Source organism: Geotrypetes seraphini, chromosome 4 (assembly GCF_902459505.1).
Source record: "Geotrypetes seraphini chromosome 4, aGeoSer1.1, whole genome shotgun sequence".
In the NCBI taxonomy this organism is placed as follows: Eukaryota; Metazoa; Chordata; class Amphibia; order Gymnophiona; family Dermophiidae; genus Geotrypetes; species Geotrypetes seraphini.
Genome location: NC_047087.1, coordinates 261,728,501 through 261,745,321, shown reverse-complemented (window position 1 = coordinate 261,745,321; position 16,821 = coordinate 261,728,501). Strand labels below are relative to the sequence as shown.

General features: G+C 42.2%; 1 protein-coding gene across 23 annotated transcripts in view; it reads right to left on the bottom strand.

Moving 5' to 3' along the window:
- CPEB3 (cytoplasmic polyadenylation element binding protein 3) overlaps positions 1 to 16,821 on the bottom strand; it is a 241,276-nt gene that overhangs the window by 72,692 nt on the left and 151,763 nt on the right. For 20 of the 23 annotated variants that reach the window (XM_033943205.1, XM_033943209.1, XM_033943203.1 and 17 more), the window contains one exon: positions 3,998 to 4,165. The exons of the other annotated variants lie outside the window; for them this stretch is intronic. In XM_033943205.1, the coding sequence (XP_033799096.1) occupies positions 3,998 to 4,165 (168 nt within the window). The remainder of the gene's footprint in view (positions 1 to 3,997; positions 4,166 to 16,821) is intronic. 23 annotated transcript variants of the gene reach the window in all.

Here is a 16,821-nt window from a genome sequence, read left to right as displayed (position 1 = left end):
ATAAACTAAAAACAATTTAAGGATGACAAAAAAAAATTATTTGACCAAGTATTTTGAAAAGAGATAAGTTTTCAGTTGAGTTCTGAAATATTTATAAGAACAAGCTCCAAGCAATAACAATCAAAATTCTCTGTCGTGTGAAGCTGCTTGGAATGCTAAAGTATGATCCAGAAATTTGTTACTTTTAGTCCTGTACTGACGGAAAGGTGAACAGGGCATGTGACTTTCTACTATTTTCATACGATGCTAGAGATAGCACAGTTACTTACTGTAACAGGTGTTATCCAGGGACAGCAGGCAGATATTCTCTGCATGTGGGTGACGTCACCAATGGAGCCCCCTAGCGGACGTTTTCGCAAGCAGACTTGCTTGAAGACCTTCAAGCTTGCAATTGGCCCACGCATGCGCTCGTGCCCCTTCCCCCTGGTCTAGGGTATGCGTCTCCTCAGCTTGGCCTCAGTTCAGATAGCAAGCAAAGAAGCTAACCACGGGGAGGTGGGTGGGTTGCAAGAATATCTGCCTGCTGTCCCTGGATAACACCTGTTACAGTAAGTAACTGTGCTTTATCCCAGGACAAGCAGGCAGCATATTCTCTACATGTAGGTGACCTCCAAGTTAACCATAATGGGATGGAGGGAGAGTTGGCAATTTAGGAGAATAGATTTTGCAAAACTGACTGGCCAAAATAGCCATCACGCCTGGAGAAAGCATCCAGACAGTAGTGAGAGGTGAATGTATGAACCGAGGACCAAGTGGCAGCCTTATAGATTTCCTCAATGGGAGTCGAGCGTAGGAAAGTAATAGACGCCGCCATCACTCGGACCTTGTGTCCTGTGACTCGACCCGGCAGGGAGAGGCCAGCTTGAGCGTAAAAGAAAGAGATACAAGCGGCCTACCAGTTAGAAATGGTCCGCTTAGAAACAGAGCGACCCAAGCAATTAGGGTCGAAAGAGAGGAACAGCTGGAGAGCAGAACGATGAGGAGCGGTGCGCTTCAAGTAGAAGGCCAGTGCACGCTTACAATTAAGAGAATGCAGAGCCGCTTCTCCAGGGTGAGAATGGGGCTTCGGAAAAAACACAGGAAGAACAATGGATTGGTTGATGTGAAACTCAGAAACAACCTTAGGCAAGAATGTAGGATGGGTACGGAGAACCACCTTATCATGATGGAAGACAGTGAAAGGTGGGTCCGCTACCAAGGCTTGAAGCTCACTGACCCAACGGGCAGAAGTGAGAGCAATAAGAAACACAATCTTTCAAGTAAGATACTTCAAGTGAGCCCGCACTAGTGGCTCGAACGGGGGTTTCATCAAACACGCAAGGACCACGTTAAGATCCCAAACCAAAGGAAGGGGTTTAAGGGGCAGATGAACGTGGAAAAGGCCTTTCATGAAGCGGGAAATCACAAGATGAATAGAGATAGGCTTCCCATCAATCGGCTGATGAAAAGCAGTAATGGCACTAAGGTGGACTTGAACCGAAGAGGACTCGAGTCCAGCGCCAGACAAGTACAACAGATAATCCAGGACAGCAGATAGGGAGGCAGAGACCAGCTCCAGCTGTCAAGTAGCACACCAGGAAGAAAAGCGGGTCCACTTCTGATGGTAACATTGGCGAGTGGACTCTTTCCGAGACGTTTCCAGGACATCCAGCACAGGCTGGGAGAACTGGAACGAGGGCATTAAGTATTGAGGAACCAAGCCATCAAGTGCAGAGACTGAAGGTTGGGATGCAGCAGCGAACCCCGACTTTGCGTAAGCAGAGAAGGAAAACCAGGCAGAAGAAGAGGTTCCCTGGAACTGAGTTGCAACAGAAAGGAGAACCACGGCTGTCGGGGCCACCGAGGAGCTATCAAAATCATGGTGGCATGCGTGGACTTGAGCCTGACGAGAGTCTTCAGAATCAGAGGAAATGGAGGGAACGCATACAGAAACAGGTCCGTCCAATCCAGTAGAAAAGCATTCGCCTCGAGTCTGAGAGGGGTGTAAACCCTGGAGCAGAAGCGGGGCAACTTGTGATTGAGGGGGGGGACGCGATAAGATTGACATCCGGAGTCCCCCAATGAACAAACACCTGACGTAGAGTCATGGAATGGATGGACCACTCATGAGGCTGCAGAAGACGACTCAACCTGTCCGCCAGACAATTGTGCTGGCCCTGAATGTAGATCGCTTGTAGGAACATGTTGCGGCGGATGGCCCATTCCCAGAGCCGCATCGCCTCTCGGCACAGGGACAGGAACCCCGTGCCACACTGTTTGTTGATATAATACATGGCGACCTGGTTGTCCGTGAGGATCAGCACCACTTGGTTGTGAAGCAGGTGACAAAAAGCCTTCAGGGCGAGGAAAACCGCCCAAAGCTCCAGCAGATTGATGTGACAAAGGCGGTCGGCACTGGACCAAAGACCCTGAGTGCGACGACCGTCCAGATGAGCTCCCCAAGCATAGGCAAACGAGTCCGTCATGAGGACCTTTTGCGGAGGAGGAGCATGAACCCTGAATGTCCACGGCAGGTGGAGTGCCCAATTCCTTCTGCCGCCATTACCCGAAGATCATCGGTAGAAGGGATGCTCAGTCCCTCCTGCCAGAACACCCCCCCCCCCTCCGAAGATCAATGGCAGGAGGGATGCCCAGTCCCTCTGCTGTAAACCCCCTGAAAACTTGCCCCTTTCCAGACATCCCCCAAGCCCACCCGAATCACTCCCGTACCTTTTTCTTTTACACCAGTTGGAGGGATGTTTACTTCCTCTGGCCAGCAGGCCCGCCTCCATAGATTGGTGGGTCTTCCCCTTCCCGGTGCATCCTGGGATGCACCGGGGAGGGGCCTAAGGCCCTGATTGGTTCTTAGGAGGGACCTTAGGTGCCTGGGCCAACTGGAATCTTAGGCCTCCCTCCCAATGCATTCTGGGATGCACTGGGTGTAGTCTAAGACTCCGACTTGCCAAATCTCTTAGGCCACATGATGGCAGGAGGTATTGGGCATGTCTCCTGCTGCGGCCACTGAGCTGATCGTGGCAGGGACATTCTCTTGTCACGATCAACACGGTGGCAACGTGATTCTCTAACTGGCGCCTGTGACATGGACACCGGTTAAAGAATCAGGGTGGTTCTATTATAGGACACCCGTGTGTGATTCTCAAAAGCCGCTTAGGCGGCTGCTGAGACTGGGCATTCTATACAGAATCCGGCCCTTAATGCCTCTTATGTTGGAGATGCTAAGCTCCCGTGTTAACCAAGCTCTAACCAGTTAGCATGTGGTAATCCTAACATGCTAGCTGGTTAATGTTTTCATGCCCATGACATACTCCTTGGAAAATTTGTTTAAATTGCTAGAATGTGGGTTAACACACACTAACAGGCAAATATTGGCAAACACTTTGATGTGTGGCAAATATTGGCAAATGCTTTGATGAGTTTTGTATTCACCTATTTTTAACTTGATAACCATGCATTAAGGTATAATGCCCTTGAATACAAATGTCCCTAAATTAACAAAAACTATTGCTAATGCTAGTGACAAGGTACCAAGCCAAGAGCACCCAAGATTCTGGCGATTTTTCCTTTAATGCACTTTAACATGTGTTTTATTTCTAAACACAGACTATTTTAGAAATCATGGTCATGCTTATTCCGCTTTACTTAATTTAGAAAGGTTTGCTCTACTTGCGCCAATTATTTTTGTTGCAGGCAGGCAGCTCCATTTCTTTGTGCTCTTCCAAATGTTTATTACTGATCCTTGTGAATGAAGGATTGCTTTCATGTCTTTGTCATCTGCAGTAATTTTATTTCCTGTCACTCTAAAATTTTAGGTCATTTTTGCATGTAACAAATATGTAGTTTTGGAGCGTTCAGTCACTCACCAAAAACTATATGAAGGCTGAATTCAAGGACCATGCATCTATGTACACAGCAAGTTAGCTTAACTACAGTGGTAGTAGAGTCATAATGAGAAATCATTTTATTTTCATGAAGGGCTTTAATTTTAAAGGCACCATACCTTCATCAATGTCAGGAGGCAAGCCTCCAACAAAAACTTTTCTAGAATAACGTTCCACTCTTTCACCATTCTGACAGCGAGTTGGAGAGCTCAGACCCGATGATGATGATTGATCACCATGACTGTCATCTAGGAAACCATCCTCAAAAGGAAAAAGCGAAGACCGACCTGGAACACATTTTAGAAAATACATGAGCACCATATTTCCCACATGTAATTTTCATATAAAGGTCCAATCAAACAAGCAATTTTCTTACCTGTAACAGATGTTTTCTGTAGACAGCAGGACTGATCAAGTACACGAGTGGGTGACATCTGACAGTGCTGGAATGAGCCTACTCTCTCAGAGCTCAGAACTTAGTGAAAAGTTTTGAGCATGCACAATCTTTTCTGTTCACAGTAGTCTCCTCAGATCTTCGGTTAGTTCCAAATCTCAAAGATTAAGGCAATCCTTAGGGAGGCAGCAGGGATTGTGTGCCTTATCAATCCTACTATCTATGGAAAACAATCGTTACAGATAAGCAACATTACTTTTCCATCAACAAGCAGGATTGAATCCGAAACCCAAGTGGGTGGTTCCAAGCTTAGGGATACTCAATCTGCCTTGGTCTTTTAAGAGTAGCCCAGACAACTGAGTGCAAGAGCTCTTCACTCCTAGACACAGACTAGCTAGAACTACTTGACCAAAGGCACTGCCCTGTTCTATTGCTTGTCCATTAATAAGAGCAGCATGAAGACCATATCCAGTAAGTCAAACTTCAGGAGGGCCACTATGACTGTAATACCTTTAATTTGAGACTTAATAAGAACATAAGAATAGCCTTATTGGGTCAGACCAATGGTCCAGCTAGCCCAGTATCCTGTCTTCGTGGAGGCCAATCCAAGTCACAAGTACCTGGCAAAAACCCAAATAGAAGCAGCATTCCATGCTACCGTACCATGTCCGTCTCAACAGCAGACTATGGACTTTTCCTCCAGGAATTTGTCCAAACCTTTTTTTTAAAAACAGCTACATCAACTGCTCTTACCACATCCTCTGGCAACACGTTCCAGAGCTTAACTATTCTCTGAGTGAAAAAATATTTCCTCTTATTGGTTTTAAAAGTATTTCCCTGTAACTTTAAATGTCCCCTAGTTTTTATAATTTTTGACACAGTAAAATATCAATCCACTTGTACCCGTTCTACTCCACTCAGGACTTTGTAGACTTCAATCATATCTCCCCTCAACCGTCTCTTTTCCAAGCTGAAGAAACCTAACCTTTTTAGTCTTTCCTCATACGAGAGGAGTTCCATCCCCTTTATCATCTTGGTTGCTTCTTCTTTGATCTTTTTCTAGTGCTGCTGTATCTTTTTTGAGATAAAAAGACCAGAACTTAATCTTGGAGCTGAGAGGAGAATCTGCTTGTTCACAGTAGAATTTCATACAAGAAGCCAACTCGTTAGCTAGCATTCTTTTTTGCAACTTGCATACCAGTTCTATTAGGATCAATGAGACAAAGATTTGCATTGTTTGCTTAAATAATTCAATTCTGTTCTAAATATTTATCTATAGTTGTCAATGCAGATTTTCAGTTGGGGATAGCCAATTTTTGTTATAGGCATTAACCATGTTACAACATCTAGTGGAGGAAGTTAAAGCTACTCTCTTGAACTATAATATTCTAAAAACTACATATGGATGTCAGCCCTGAGACTGGTACTCTTCTATGCAAACTAGATACTACAGAGTAAATTTTAGTGAATCTGCTTTTGATGAGTATAGGTCACTTTGTTTACAAGGGTTTGGTGGGTAGATACCATGAAGGGGTGAAAACCCCCCCCCCAACTACTTTGGGCTCTGAACCTTTTCAAGGATGGTGGACAAATGGACTCAAGATTGAGAATTATTCTATAGATGCTTTAAAAACTAGCTTATAGGATTGTGACAAATATGCAACTCCAGGAACTCTACTATAAATTTCTTCTCCATATATACATTTATTCTTCATGAGTAAAGAAAATGGGGATTTCCTACTGATGAGGAATGTTTTGTGTGTGGTGATGGAGACACTACATTTAGGACTGACCAGTAATTTACTACCATACTTTTGGCAGACTTTGTGTAGGCATTTAAGTCATATGTATGATCGAGTTTAGGACACAACCCCCATGAGGAGCCTATTGGATATTATTGATGACACTGTGAAAGGGATTCGTCTACTGTTAAGAACATAATAATTGCCACACTGGGACAAAATGAAGGCCCAGCAAGCCCAGTATCCTGTTTCCAATAGTGGACAACCCAGGTCACAGGTACCTGGCAAGATCCTAAGGAGTAAAACAAGATTTTATGCTGCTTATCCTAGGAATAAGCAGTGGATTTCCCCAAGCCATCTCAATAATAGCCTATAGATTTCTCTTTTAGGAAATTATCCAAACCTTTTTAAAACCTTACTATGCTAACTGATTTCACCACATTCTCTCTCTGACAACATATTCCAGGGTTTAATGACATGTTGAGTAAAGAAATATTTTCTCTGGCTTGTTTTAAATCTACTGCTTAGTAGTGTCATCACATGCCCCCTAGTCCTAGTACTTTTGGAAACAGTAAACAAGCGATTTACATCTACCCTTTCCACTTCTCTATCATATCATCCCTGAGCTGTCTTTTCTCCAAGCTGAAGAGCCCTATCCATTTTAGCCTTTTCTCATAGGGAAGTTGCCCCAACCCTTTTATCATTTTTTTTGCCCTTCTCTGTACCTTTTCTAACTTCGTTATATCTTTTTTTTAGATACGATGACAAGAACTGCACAAAGTATTTCAGGTGTGGTCCTACCATAGAGCAATATAAAGGCATTATAACATTTTCATCTTTGTTTTCCATTCCTTTCCTGATAATTCCTAACATTCTACAATATTTGCTTTCTTAGCCACTATCACTGCACATTGAGCCGAGGGTTTCAATGTATCCTCAACAATGATAACTAGATCCTTTTCCTGGACGGTAACGCCTAATGTGGGAACACCCCCCCTCAACCTTCTTTTTTTGTTGTTGTTGCATAAAGCGTATTTGATTGTCAAGCACTGCATTTTGTTAGAATGGATATAGAGTTCCCAATCTACATTACTACAGTGGTAAAACCCCTCGCTAGATTAGGACCTTGGTATCTCTCTGCTCTGTGTTACCAGGGGATTTCTAATCTTGAAGGGCAGACTGTGGACTGTTGGGTGCCCTAGGGTCATAAGTGTCAAGGCCCTGGGGGTATGCATTCATTTTGGATTTTTTGGGAGGCATGGTCTACCTCAGTAACTTATTGGAAATAAAGATGCTGGGGGGGGGAGGAATGGAGGGAACAGGAAGGGAGGGTTTACAGTGAAACATTGTAGTCTCTCTACTGTTCTTTGGCGGAGTTACTGCTTTTTTCATTTGCATATTGCTTCCTTTGTATTTTGTTATTGCTCTGCTTTGTTAAATGTTAAAAAAAACTGTTTGAACATACTATAATGGTAAAACCAGATGCATAAATGTTGAGAATGGAAAGACTATTGAAAACATGGGTCAGAAGACCAAAAAATGGTTTATAAAAACTTGGGACCCATACCTAAATACTTTAACAATGCAAGTTTAATCCACTGTGCTGAATAACCTACAGGTCTAATGGTTTATTGAATGGGTGGAAGCAGGATGGAGAATATATATTGTGATATTTAAAAGATAGTTTATCTGCTAGACTGAAACACCAGGGAAATGAAGTATTTGGGTAATGGAAGGAGGAAAAGGGACTTCATTGGGGGGAGAAAACACTGTAAAATCTATCCTTGCCTGTTTGCTTGGGCAATATAGTATGTTTCTGTAGTTTATGATCTGTTATAATGATATTGAATGACAGATATTTGAACAAGTAGTAGGCGAGACACTGTCCACAGTTTAAGGTTTGAAGGGCTTTCTAAAGAGAATTTGAATATGGCTTCAGATGTAGATGGAAAGTATTATTTTCTTATTCAAGTAAAAATGTACCACCACTTTAAGCAATAACCTTATATGTGTTTGAAGAACAACCTTGTTCTGATGGAAGTTATATATATAGGGCTGTATGGTATCAATATCTGAAGACTACATTTACTGTCCTAGCTGAAGCAACTCAGTAACTAGGAAAAGAACCTGCCAAGAACTTATAGGTTAGTGGTTCCCAACTAATTTTTACAATCTCCAAAACAGATCACATTATTGGTAAATAGGGTCACAGGAACAAGGCTGCGCCCCTTCTCTCTGGGTTTCCACTGTGACTTATGCTTAGTAGTAACATTAGTCAAGTCGATAAATCTTCACAGGCCCCGTCCCCTTCTCCCATGTGGCTTTCTAATCAAATTAGAAACCCATGCAAGGTAAAGAGTCTGAATACTCTCCTTATCACCCTGGGTAAGTCACTTAACCCTCTATTACTTAGACTGTAAGTATTCTGGAGACAAAGATATCTACTGTACCTAAAAGTAACTTGCATTGAATAACCATTGGAAAGGCATGACCTAAATAAATAACATACCAAAGCACAGAGGACCCCAAATTGAAAGAGGAAGTAGATATCATCTGAGGTCATGTAACTTTTTAAGTGTAAAAATAGGGTCGTATTAGGTAAAGGTTTGGGAAGTACCGACATAGGTTCAATGAACAGAGAGTCAAAAGATTTCATTAGTGAAGCGAGCATCAAATAAGTCCCACAGCGAAGGAGATTTCATAATGAATGCTTTATATGAAGCAGGCTTTTCATGAATGAACCACTGTATATGATTGTAATGTTGGAAGGTTATCTGCCTGAGCATGATAAGCAAACAGTGGCCTGAGTCACCTTGGATATGCTTTGTTCACTGGGGTACCAAGCGCTAGCTTGCTCATGCACTAACACTAGAGGTGAAGGTATAGCTTCTATCATTAAGCCCAGCATCAACCCAAAACTGATAGAAGCCACCACACTAGATGTACTAGAGTGCCTCATCTTCTCAGTGGGTCACAACAGAGATCTAACCTTTGCCTTGATATAAAGAGCACCACACTCTCCAATAGCCATCTTAAATTACCCGCTATCCATCCTTAGCAAACTGGTCATCACATACAACCGGGCCATCATACTTGGAGAATTTAACTTCGCAAGCTATCTAAATGAGACCGGATCCCTGGAAGACTTCATCACTTCACTCTCAGACTTAGGCTTCCAGCAAATAGTCCCTTCACCAGCCCACTCTGTGGGCCACATCCTAGACCTAATCTTTATTCAAAAAATATACACCACTCACCATAGGAACTCCTGACTGCACCACCAAACCATTACCCTGGTCTGATCACCATTTGATCACATTTGACCACACGTACACAATGAATCAACTGTCAACTGGGAAGCAAACCGAACATAAAATATATAACAACGACGCTATCAACTTAGAGGATCTCTCCATAGGCCTTTCCGACCTAATAGGAACATTAAAACCCAACTCAGAATCTGTTGATGAGGCTGCCGTAGACTGGCACACTGAAGTAAAAACCCTATATGAAAGGCTAACGCCAGTCAAAGAAATCAAATACTCCTCCCCCTGGTTTATCGACGACTTAAGAACCAAGAAAAGAGAACTAAGGAAAGCAGAAAGGAAATGGTACAAATTCAGGATTAACAGTGACAGGTCCAAATGGAAGGAACTGCATGAAGAACATAAAAAAGCCACCCTAGTGGCTAAAAAGATATACTACTCCCAACAACTAGTAAAGACCCTCAATAGATTAAAAAAAAAAATCTTTGCGGACAAAGTAGACTAAATATGGTCTCACCTCAACTCCACTGCACTACAGACATCAACCCCTCCCCCCTAACTCAGACAAGATAATTAAAACTACAGCTGGGAATCTAACTCATTTCAAAAAAGTCTCCCACGATGACATCAGCAAAATACTAGATGCTATTCACCCTTCTGGCTCCATTCTAGACCCCTGTCCACTACACCTCCTAGTAGCTTTGAAAGACACCTTTGTAGACTCCACCCTTCCCCTCATCAACATCTTTCTACAAACAAGATGAGTGCCTGCAAACTGGAAGTCAGACAATCTTGAAAAAAACCACAATTGACTCTAATGTGCCCGTCAACTTTAGACCTATCTCCAACCTATACTTTGTCTACAAAATTCTAGCACACAGTGTTAAACCAATTACACTCCTTCATCGACAAACAAGGAGCCCTATTCACCTTCTAATCAGAATTCAGGAAATTCTATGGTATTGAAATCCTCCTTCTTGACATCACTGATGACTGCTGAAAACTCATAGATAAGGGTTATGATGTCCTTCTGGTTTTACTGGACCTCAGCATGGCATTCGACACTATTGACCATCCTCTCCTCATTGCGCTCTCTGAAATTGGTTGGAATCTGAGATACTGCATTACGATGGTTCACTTCCTTCCTTAATAACAGATCCCAAAGCATGCTGCTCAAGGATGTGCTATCAAAACCGATCAAATATGTTGTTCCACAGGGGGCTCTACTATCCCCCCTATTATTCAATCTCTACATTAGACCTGTCCTTGACATAGCCCACAAATATCAAATACAGATTCACTCCTTCGAGGATGACATCCAACTATATCCACTGCCAGGAGAAACTCGCGACTCCCAGATCATGAAACTCCTATACTGCCTCTCAGAATCAAAAACTGGATGTCCCTCAACAAATTACAACTAAAAACGGAAATCCTTTGGATCCACAAAGACCACTGCAACCGCACCCATCCCTCCCTGCACTGGGACTGGACGACCATAACTACAAAGGACCAAGCGTGCAGCCTAGGAATACTCCTTGACTCCAACCTATCACTTTCCCTAAGTTGGTATCTTCCTCATTCTACTACCTGTGGCAACTCTAAAAAAAATAAAGAACTACTTTTCTATGTCTGACTTCACCCAACTATTCTATGCTCTTGTCCTCTCATGCATCGGACTCACAATGAAGAATGTACGACATCAACAGCATGTACAAAACGTGGCAATAAGACTTCTAGAAAACCTCCATACCCGTGACCCCATCTCCCAGGCTTTATCATCAGCTTACTGACTGCCCATGGCCCAAACATTGTCTTTTCAAGGGCCTGATGCTAGCATGCAAATCCTTGCATGACATGACACTGGGCTACATGATGACTAAGCTGCCTCCACACGTGCTAAATAGGTTCCTCCACTCCCATGATGAAATACACCTTAAAAAAACATTTCAATTGCAAACTGCCAAATGACGTTCCTAATCCCACTTCATACCAAGCCACTGGAATCAACTGACATCACAGATCATAACCCTTGAAGGCCTCCTAAACTTTAGAAAAGCAATAAAAAACATACTTCTTCACCTAACTCCCTTGCCCAAGATCGATGGATTACAAAGAAATGTATATTGGTACTAGATCCTCGGTATGTGTTGCCTTAGGAAAAAATCTTGCACTAACAATACAAATTGAGGGTATTAGATCCCTAGTATGTGTCGAGTTAGGATAAAAACATTGAAAAATCTTGCACTGTAACAATGGCAAATCATAATCTGTAAACTGTATATTATGTATATTGGCATTAGATCCCTAGTATGTGTTAAGTTAGGATAAAACCTGTATTGAAAATACATATACTTTAACTATGGCAAATTGTAACAGGTTAACTGTATATTATGTATGTTAATCTGTAATCAGGTCTGAGCTAGTTGGGGAGAATGGAAAAAAAAATGAATTAAATAAATACATACAGTAAAACCTTGGATTGCAAGTATCTTGGTTTGCAAGTGTTTTGCAAGACAAGCAAAACATTTGATTAAATTTTAACTTGATAAACAAGCAATGTCTTGCAATACAAATACATGCAGTATACACACATCACAACTGAGCGCTGATGGTTCTTCTCGCTCTGACACTGCAAGGGTGTATTGACTGTTTTAAACAAGCAAAGTCTTGCAATACGAGTACATACAGTATACACGCGTCACATCATCACAACTGAGCCGATGCTTCTTCTCTGACACTGTAGTGTAGTGACTGTTTTAAATGAGCGAGGTCTTGCAATACAAGTACATATAGTATTTTGTATTAAAGTTTTTGGGTTGTGGAATGAATCATCTGAGTTTCCATTATTTCCTATGGGGAAATTTGCTTTGATATACAAGTGCTTTGGATTACAAGTATGCTTCTGGAACGAATTATGCTCACAAACCAAGGTTTTACTGTATATACACATACTCTAATAAGAGAGGTCTGTCCTTCAAGACAAGTGATCAAGACACTATCATAATTGCTGAAGGATCTGTAGTAGGGTCACGGGCATTAGTAAGGGATCTAACTGCAAATTTCTTCCCATTAAAGGGATGTGTTTTGTCTACTGGAAGGTTTCTAAGCAGTTCTTAGGCGGTCTTGAATGCATTGTAGAACATTGGTAGCAGAAACTAGAGACTGCTCAATTTCCAGGCTATGAGGACTAGAGATCAAGTATAGATGAAGACAACAGCCCTCCTGTTAAATTAATAATGCAGGAAATTGGAGAAGCTTGTGAGAAGCCAGAGGATGTGATAACAGTGGTTAGCATAGCTGGGTTTAAGAAATGCTTGGACAAGTTCCTAGAGGAAAAGTCCATAGTCTGCTATTGAGTCAGACATGGGGGAAGTCACTGCTTGCACTGGATCAGTAGCATGGAATGTTGCTAATATTTGGGTTTTTGCCAGATACCTGTGACCTGGATTGGCCACTGTGGAAACAGGGTTAGATGGACCACTGGTCTAATCAAGTACGGCTATTCTAATATTAATCAGATTGTGAGCCCACTGGGACAGATAGAGAGAACTACTTGAGTATCTAAATGTAAACCACTTAGGCTATAAGTGGTCTTTAAATATTAATTTTTTTTAAATTCTTGAGAAGAGGAATTAGTTCTATTGAGGCCAGTAGAGCATGAGAATCATGCTACATTGACCTCAGTGGAACTTGTGCAGAACTCTTGGTATGAGAGAACTGGAGGAGAAGCATGGAGACAAATCTGGGTTCATAAAGTTGCCAGGACACTTAGAGGTGGACATAGGGGTAAGTAAGAATGGAGAGGAAGCTTTGCGTTCTTTTCACTGCTAAGAAGGTCAGTCTGAGGAGTTCCCCATTCCTATATGAGGGAATTCTGAAGAACTACATCCAGGGACTAGTCATGAGAACAAAGCACTCTGCTGAGTTTGTTGGGTAACAGATTCTGCAGTTCAGTTACACACGTAGCCTATATCTGTATGTGGCTGGCTACTCCTCAGAGACAGAGAAGCTCATGTGACCTTGCTTGTACACATAAAACACTGCCACTTGACTGTCCATCTGAATAAGTACAAAGGAATTGCAAAGGCACAGAAGGAAGGAACATCTATAAGGCATAGAAGAATGCCTTGAATTCCAAGTGGTTTATGTGAAGAATAGTTTTGTATCTTATGCACGTTCTCTGCAATTGTTGAGACAAACTCCCCACACTTGGGCTGAAGCATCTGTAGTCAGGACAGAGGTAAACATGGTACAAAACACCAATCATTGTTAGATTGGGTTGGTGAGATTACCACTGTAATATGAGGCAAAATAGAAAATGTGGGTAAGTATTGGGGAGCGATGCTGGAAATGTTGATACCATTTAACCTGAGATGCTTTAGAGTAGTGGTTCCCAACCCTGTCCTGGAGGACCATCAGGCTAATTGGGTTTTCAGAATAGCCCTAATGAATATGCATGGAGCAGATTTGCATGCCTGCCACTTCCATTATATGCAAATCTCTCTCATCCAAATTCATTAGGGCTAGCCTGAAAACCCAATTGGTCTGGTGGTCCTTCAGGACAGGGTTGGGACCCACTGCTTTACAGAATGCAGTTTTTTCAGATGGTTAAGGTATTGACATGAATCGCTGAGGCCATATATACTAGCATCTGGATGAGACTTTGAGCATTGACAGTGTGAGTCTGGGCAGGTGGCAGGATTGGATAATGTCCAAGATTGCCCAAAAAATAAAATTATAGATGTAGCGTGGAGTTCTGAAAATTGAGAAGCAATTTCAGAGATTGAAGAAAGATTATTTTATTCTGGAAAAAAGGTCAAAGCCAGTGACCATTAGAAGACAGTCAAGGTACAGCAATACTAAATGTCCTTGTTGGTTAAGGTGTGCAGCTGCCACCACAAGGCGTTTCAACACCACACTAGTGGCTGACAAGACACAAAAAAAGAGGCCTAGAAGTGGTGGATTAAAAGGTAAACCTGAGATACTTCCTTAAAAAGAATGGATTGGAATGTATGTGCATTGTGATTGGGGGGCAGGTTTTGCACCCAGACCCTTACTTTAGAAGAGGCAAAACAGTTGCTTTCTTGCCTCCTCTCCACTTGGACGTTGTTCCTTGATGATATACAAAACAAGGCATTTCTTATATCTTTATCATAATCCTATTATTGATTTCAATCCTCCATTTGCAAGCCCCCTGAGCAAGTAAGCTGTCAGTTTCTGCTTCTGAAGGCCTTGCCTTCATTTGTTAAGCTGGCTCAATAAGGCGTCCTCTATCCTGACTTCTCCTCTTATTAGCTAGAAGCATCTGTCATCCTGATGCTTCTCCCTTTAAATTATCCAGGGCCTCTCCTTGGCTCCTTTGCAATACTTCAAGTCCCTAGACCAGCCATCTTTGCAGTTTGACAACCTCCTCTGTCCAAGAGGGCTGCTGCAGCAGCGACTACACCCTCATGTAGTTTTAATTTTTGGCTGTGCTACCAGCCCTGGCAGTCTTACTGCCCCTCCCCCTCCTCTTCTTTGGGCTCAGCCTGTTAGGGAGTTTAACTCTACAGCAAGCAGTTTTCAGTCAATTCAATTATGTAAGTCTTCAGTTCAGCAGAGCACAGTTTCATTCAAATATGCTAGTAGTTTCTCTGTCATACCCTCAGTAGCACTGCCAAAATACAACCACAAAGGGAAACCTCCTTGCCTACAGAATCTTGGGGAAGGGCCCCATCCCGAAGCATAAAATTAATTCTGCCTGCTTATCTCCACTGGCTTTCCTTCTAGCAGGGTCTTAGAGAAAAAAAAGGATCCCCCCCCCAACACACACACAAATACAGAAAGACAAAGAAAAACTTTGAGATTAATACAGCTAGTTATCAGAATTGTAGATATTACATTACATTCCTCCTCTTCTAATGTGGTGACGTCTGCCTCTCCTGGACTAGTTCCATCACTTGTTCCTTTGGGCTATCTTGCTGCTCAAGGAACACAGGAGTCGTCTCAGTTGTTGCCATGCTCTCTCTCCAGGATTCTAACTTATACTGAAACATTTTCCAGGGTCAGGGAGGATTCATCAACCACAGTTCTCCACCCGATTCCTGGAGAAACAGAATGATCCTCAAGCCGTCCTAACTGGACAGGTGGTGTTACAGCTTCTAGGCCTCCCCTCTCTGAGCTCTTTCTCCGGGTTTCTTGCTCTTAGCTTTTTGGTTTAGGCCTCCCTCCTTCCACTACAGATGATGGTCCAGCCTTCTGCCTGTTATTTCCCAAGTTAGTGTAGTGCCTTTCCCTTTCTGAAGATATCAGTCTTGTGCTTTTCCTGCTTCATCCTTCCAGATGCTAACCTTGCTTGCAGTCTTATGCCCCTCTATATGACCTGGCTTCTAGTTGGGTCTCTAGATCCCCTTTATTCGTATTCTCGAGAGCTGACCACTTATGCCAGTCACAGTATATATCTTTGAGATCCAGAGTGCACATCTAATCTCCTTTGCTGTGCAGAGGAAGATGAATGAGATAGTGGGCATTTCAAATTTCTCCTGAGAAGGAAACAGTTGAGATCAAGTATAGGTTATAATTACTCATGAAAGACTTCTAAAGAAATTAGAAAGTCATGGAATTGGAGGTAATATCCTATTATGGATTAAGAACTGGTTGAAAGACAGAAAACAGAGAGTAGGTTTACATGGTCAATATTCTCAATAGAGAAGGGTAAATAGTGGGGTTCCCCTGGGGTCTGTGCTAGGACTGCTGCTTTTTAACATATTTATCAATGATCTAGAAATGGGAATAACTAGTAAGACAGTGTCATCAGCAAATGTAATTAAGTTGTTCAAAATTGTTAAATCGAAAGAGGATTGTGAAAAATTGCATGAGGACCTTGTGACTGGGAGACTGGGCATCAAAATGGCAGATGGCGTCTAATGTGAGCAAGTGCAAAGTGATGCATGTTGGAAAGAGGGACCCAAACTATAGCTAAGTGATGCAAGTTTCTGTGTTAGGAATCACTGCCCAGGAAAAGGATCTAGGTGTCATTATTGAGGAAACGTTGAAACCTTCAGCTTAATGTGTGGCAGCAGATAAGAAAGCAAATAGAATGTTAGGAATTATCAGGAAAGGAATGGAAAACAAAGATGAAAATGTTATAATGCCTTTGTATTGTCCTATGGCACGACCGCACCTTGAATACTTGTGCACAATTCTAGTTGCCATATCTCAAAAAAGACATAGTGGAATTAGAAAAATACAGAGAAAGGCAACGAAAATGAAAAAAAAAATGGGATGACTTCTCTATGAGAAAAGGCTAAAGCGACTAGGGCTATTCAGCTTGGAGAAGAGAAGGCTCAGCGGTGATATGATAGAGGTCTATAAAATACTGAGTGGAGTGGAAAGGGTAGATTTGAATTGCTTGTTTACTCTATTCAAAAAATACTAGGACTAGGGAGGCATGTGATGAGGATACTAAGTAGTAGATTTAAAACAAACCATAGAAAATATTTCTTCATACAATGTGTAATTAAACTCTAGAATTAGTTGCCAGAGAATGTAGTGAAATC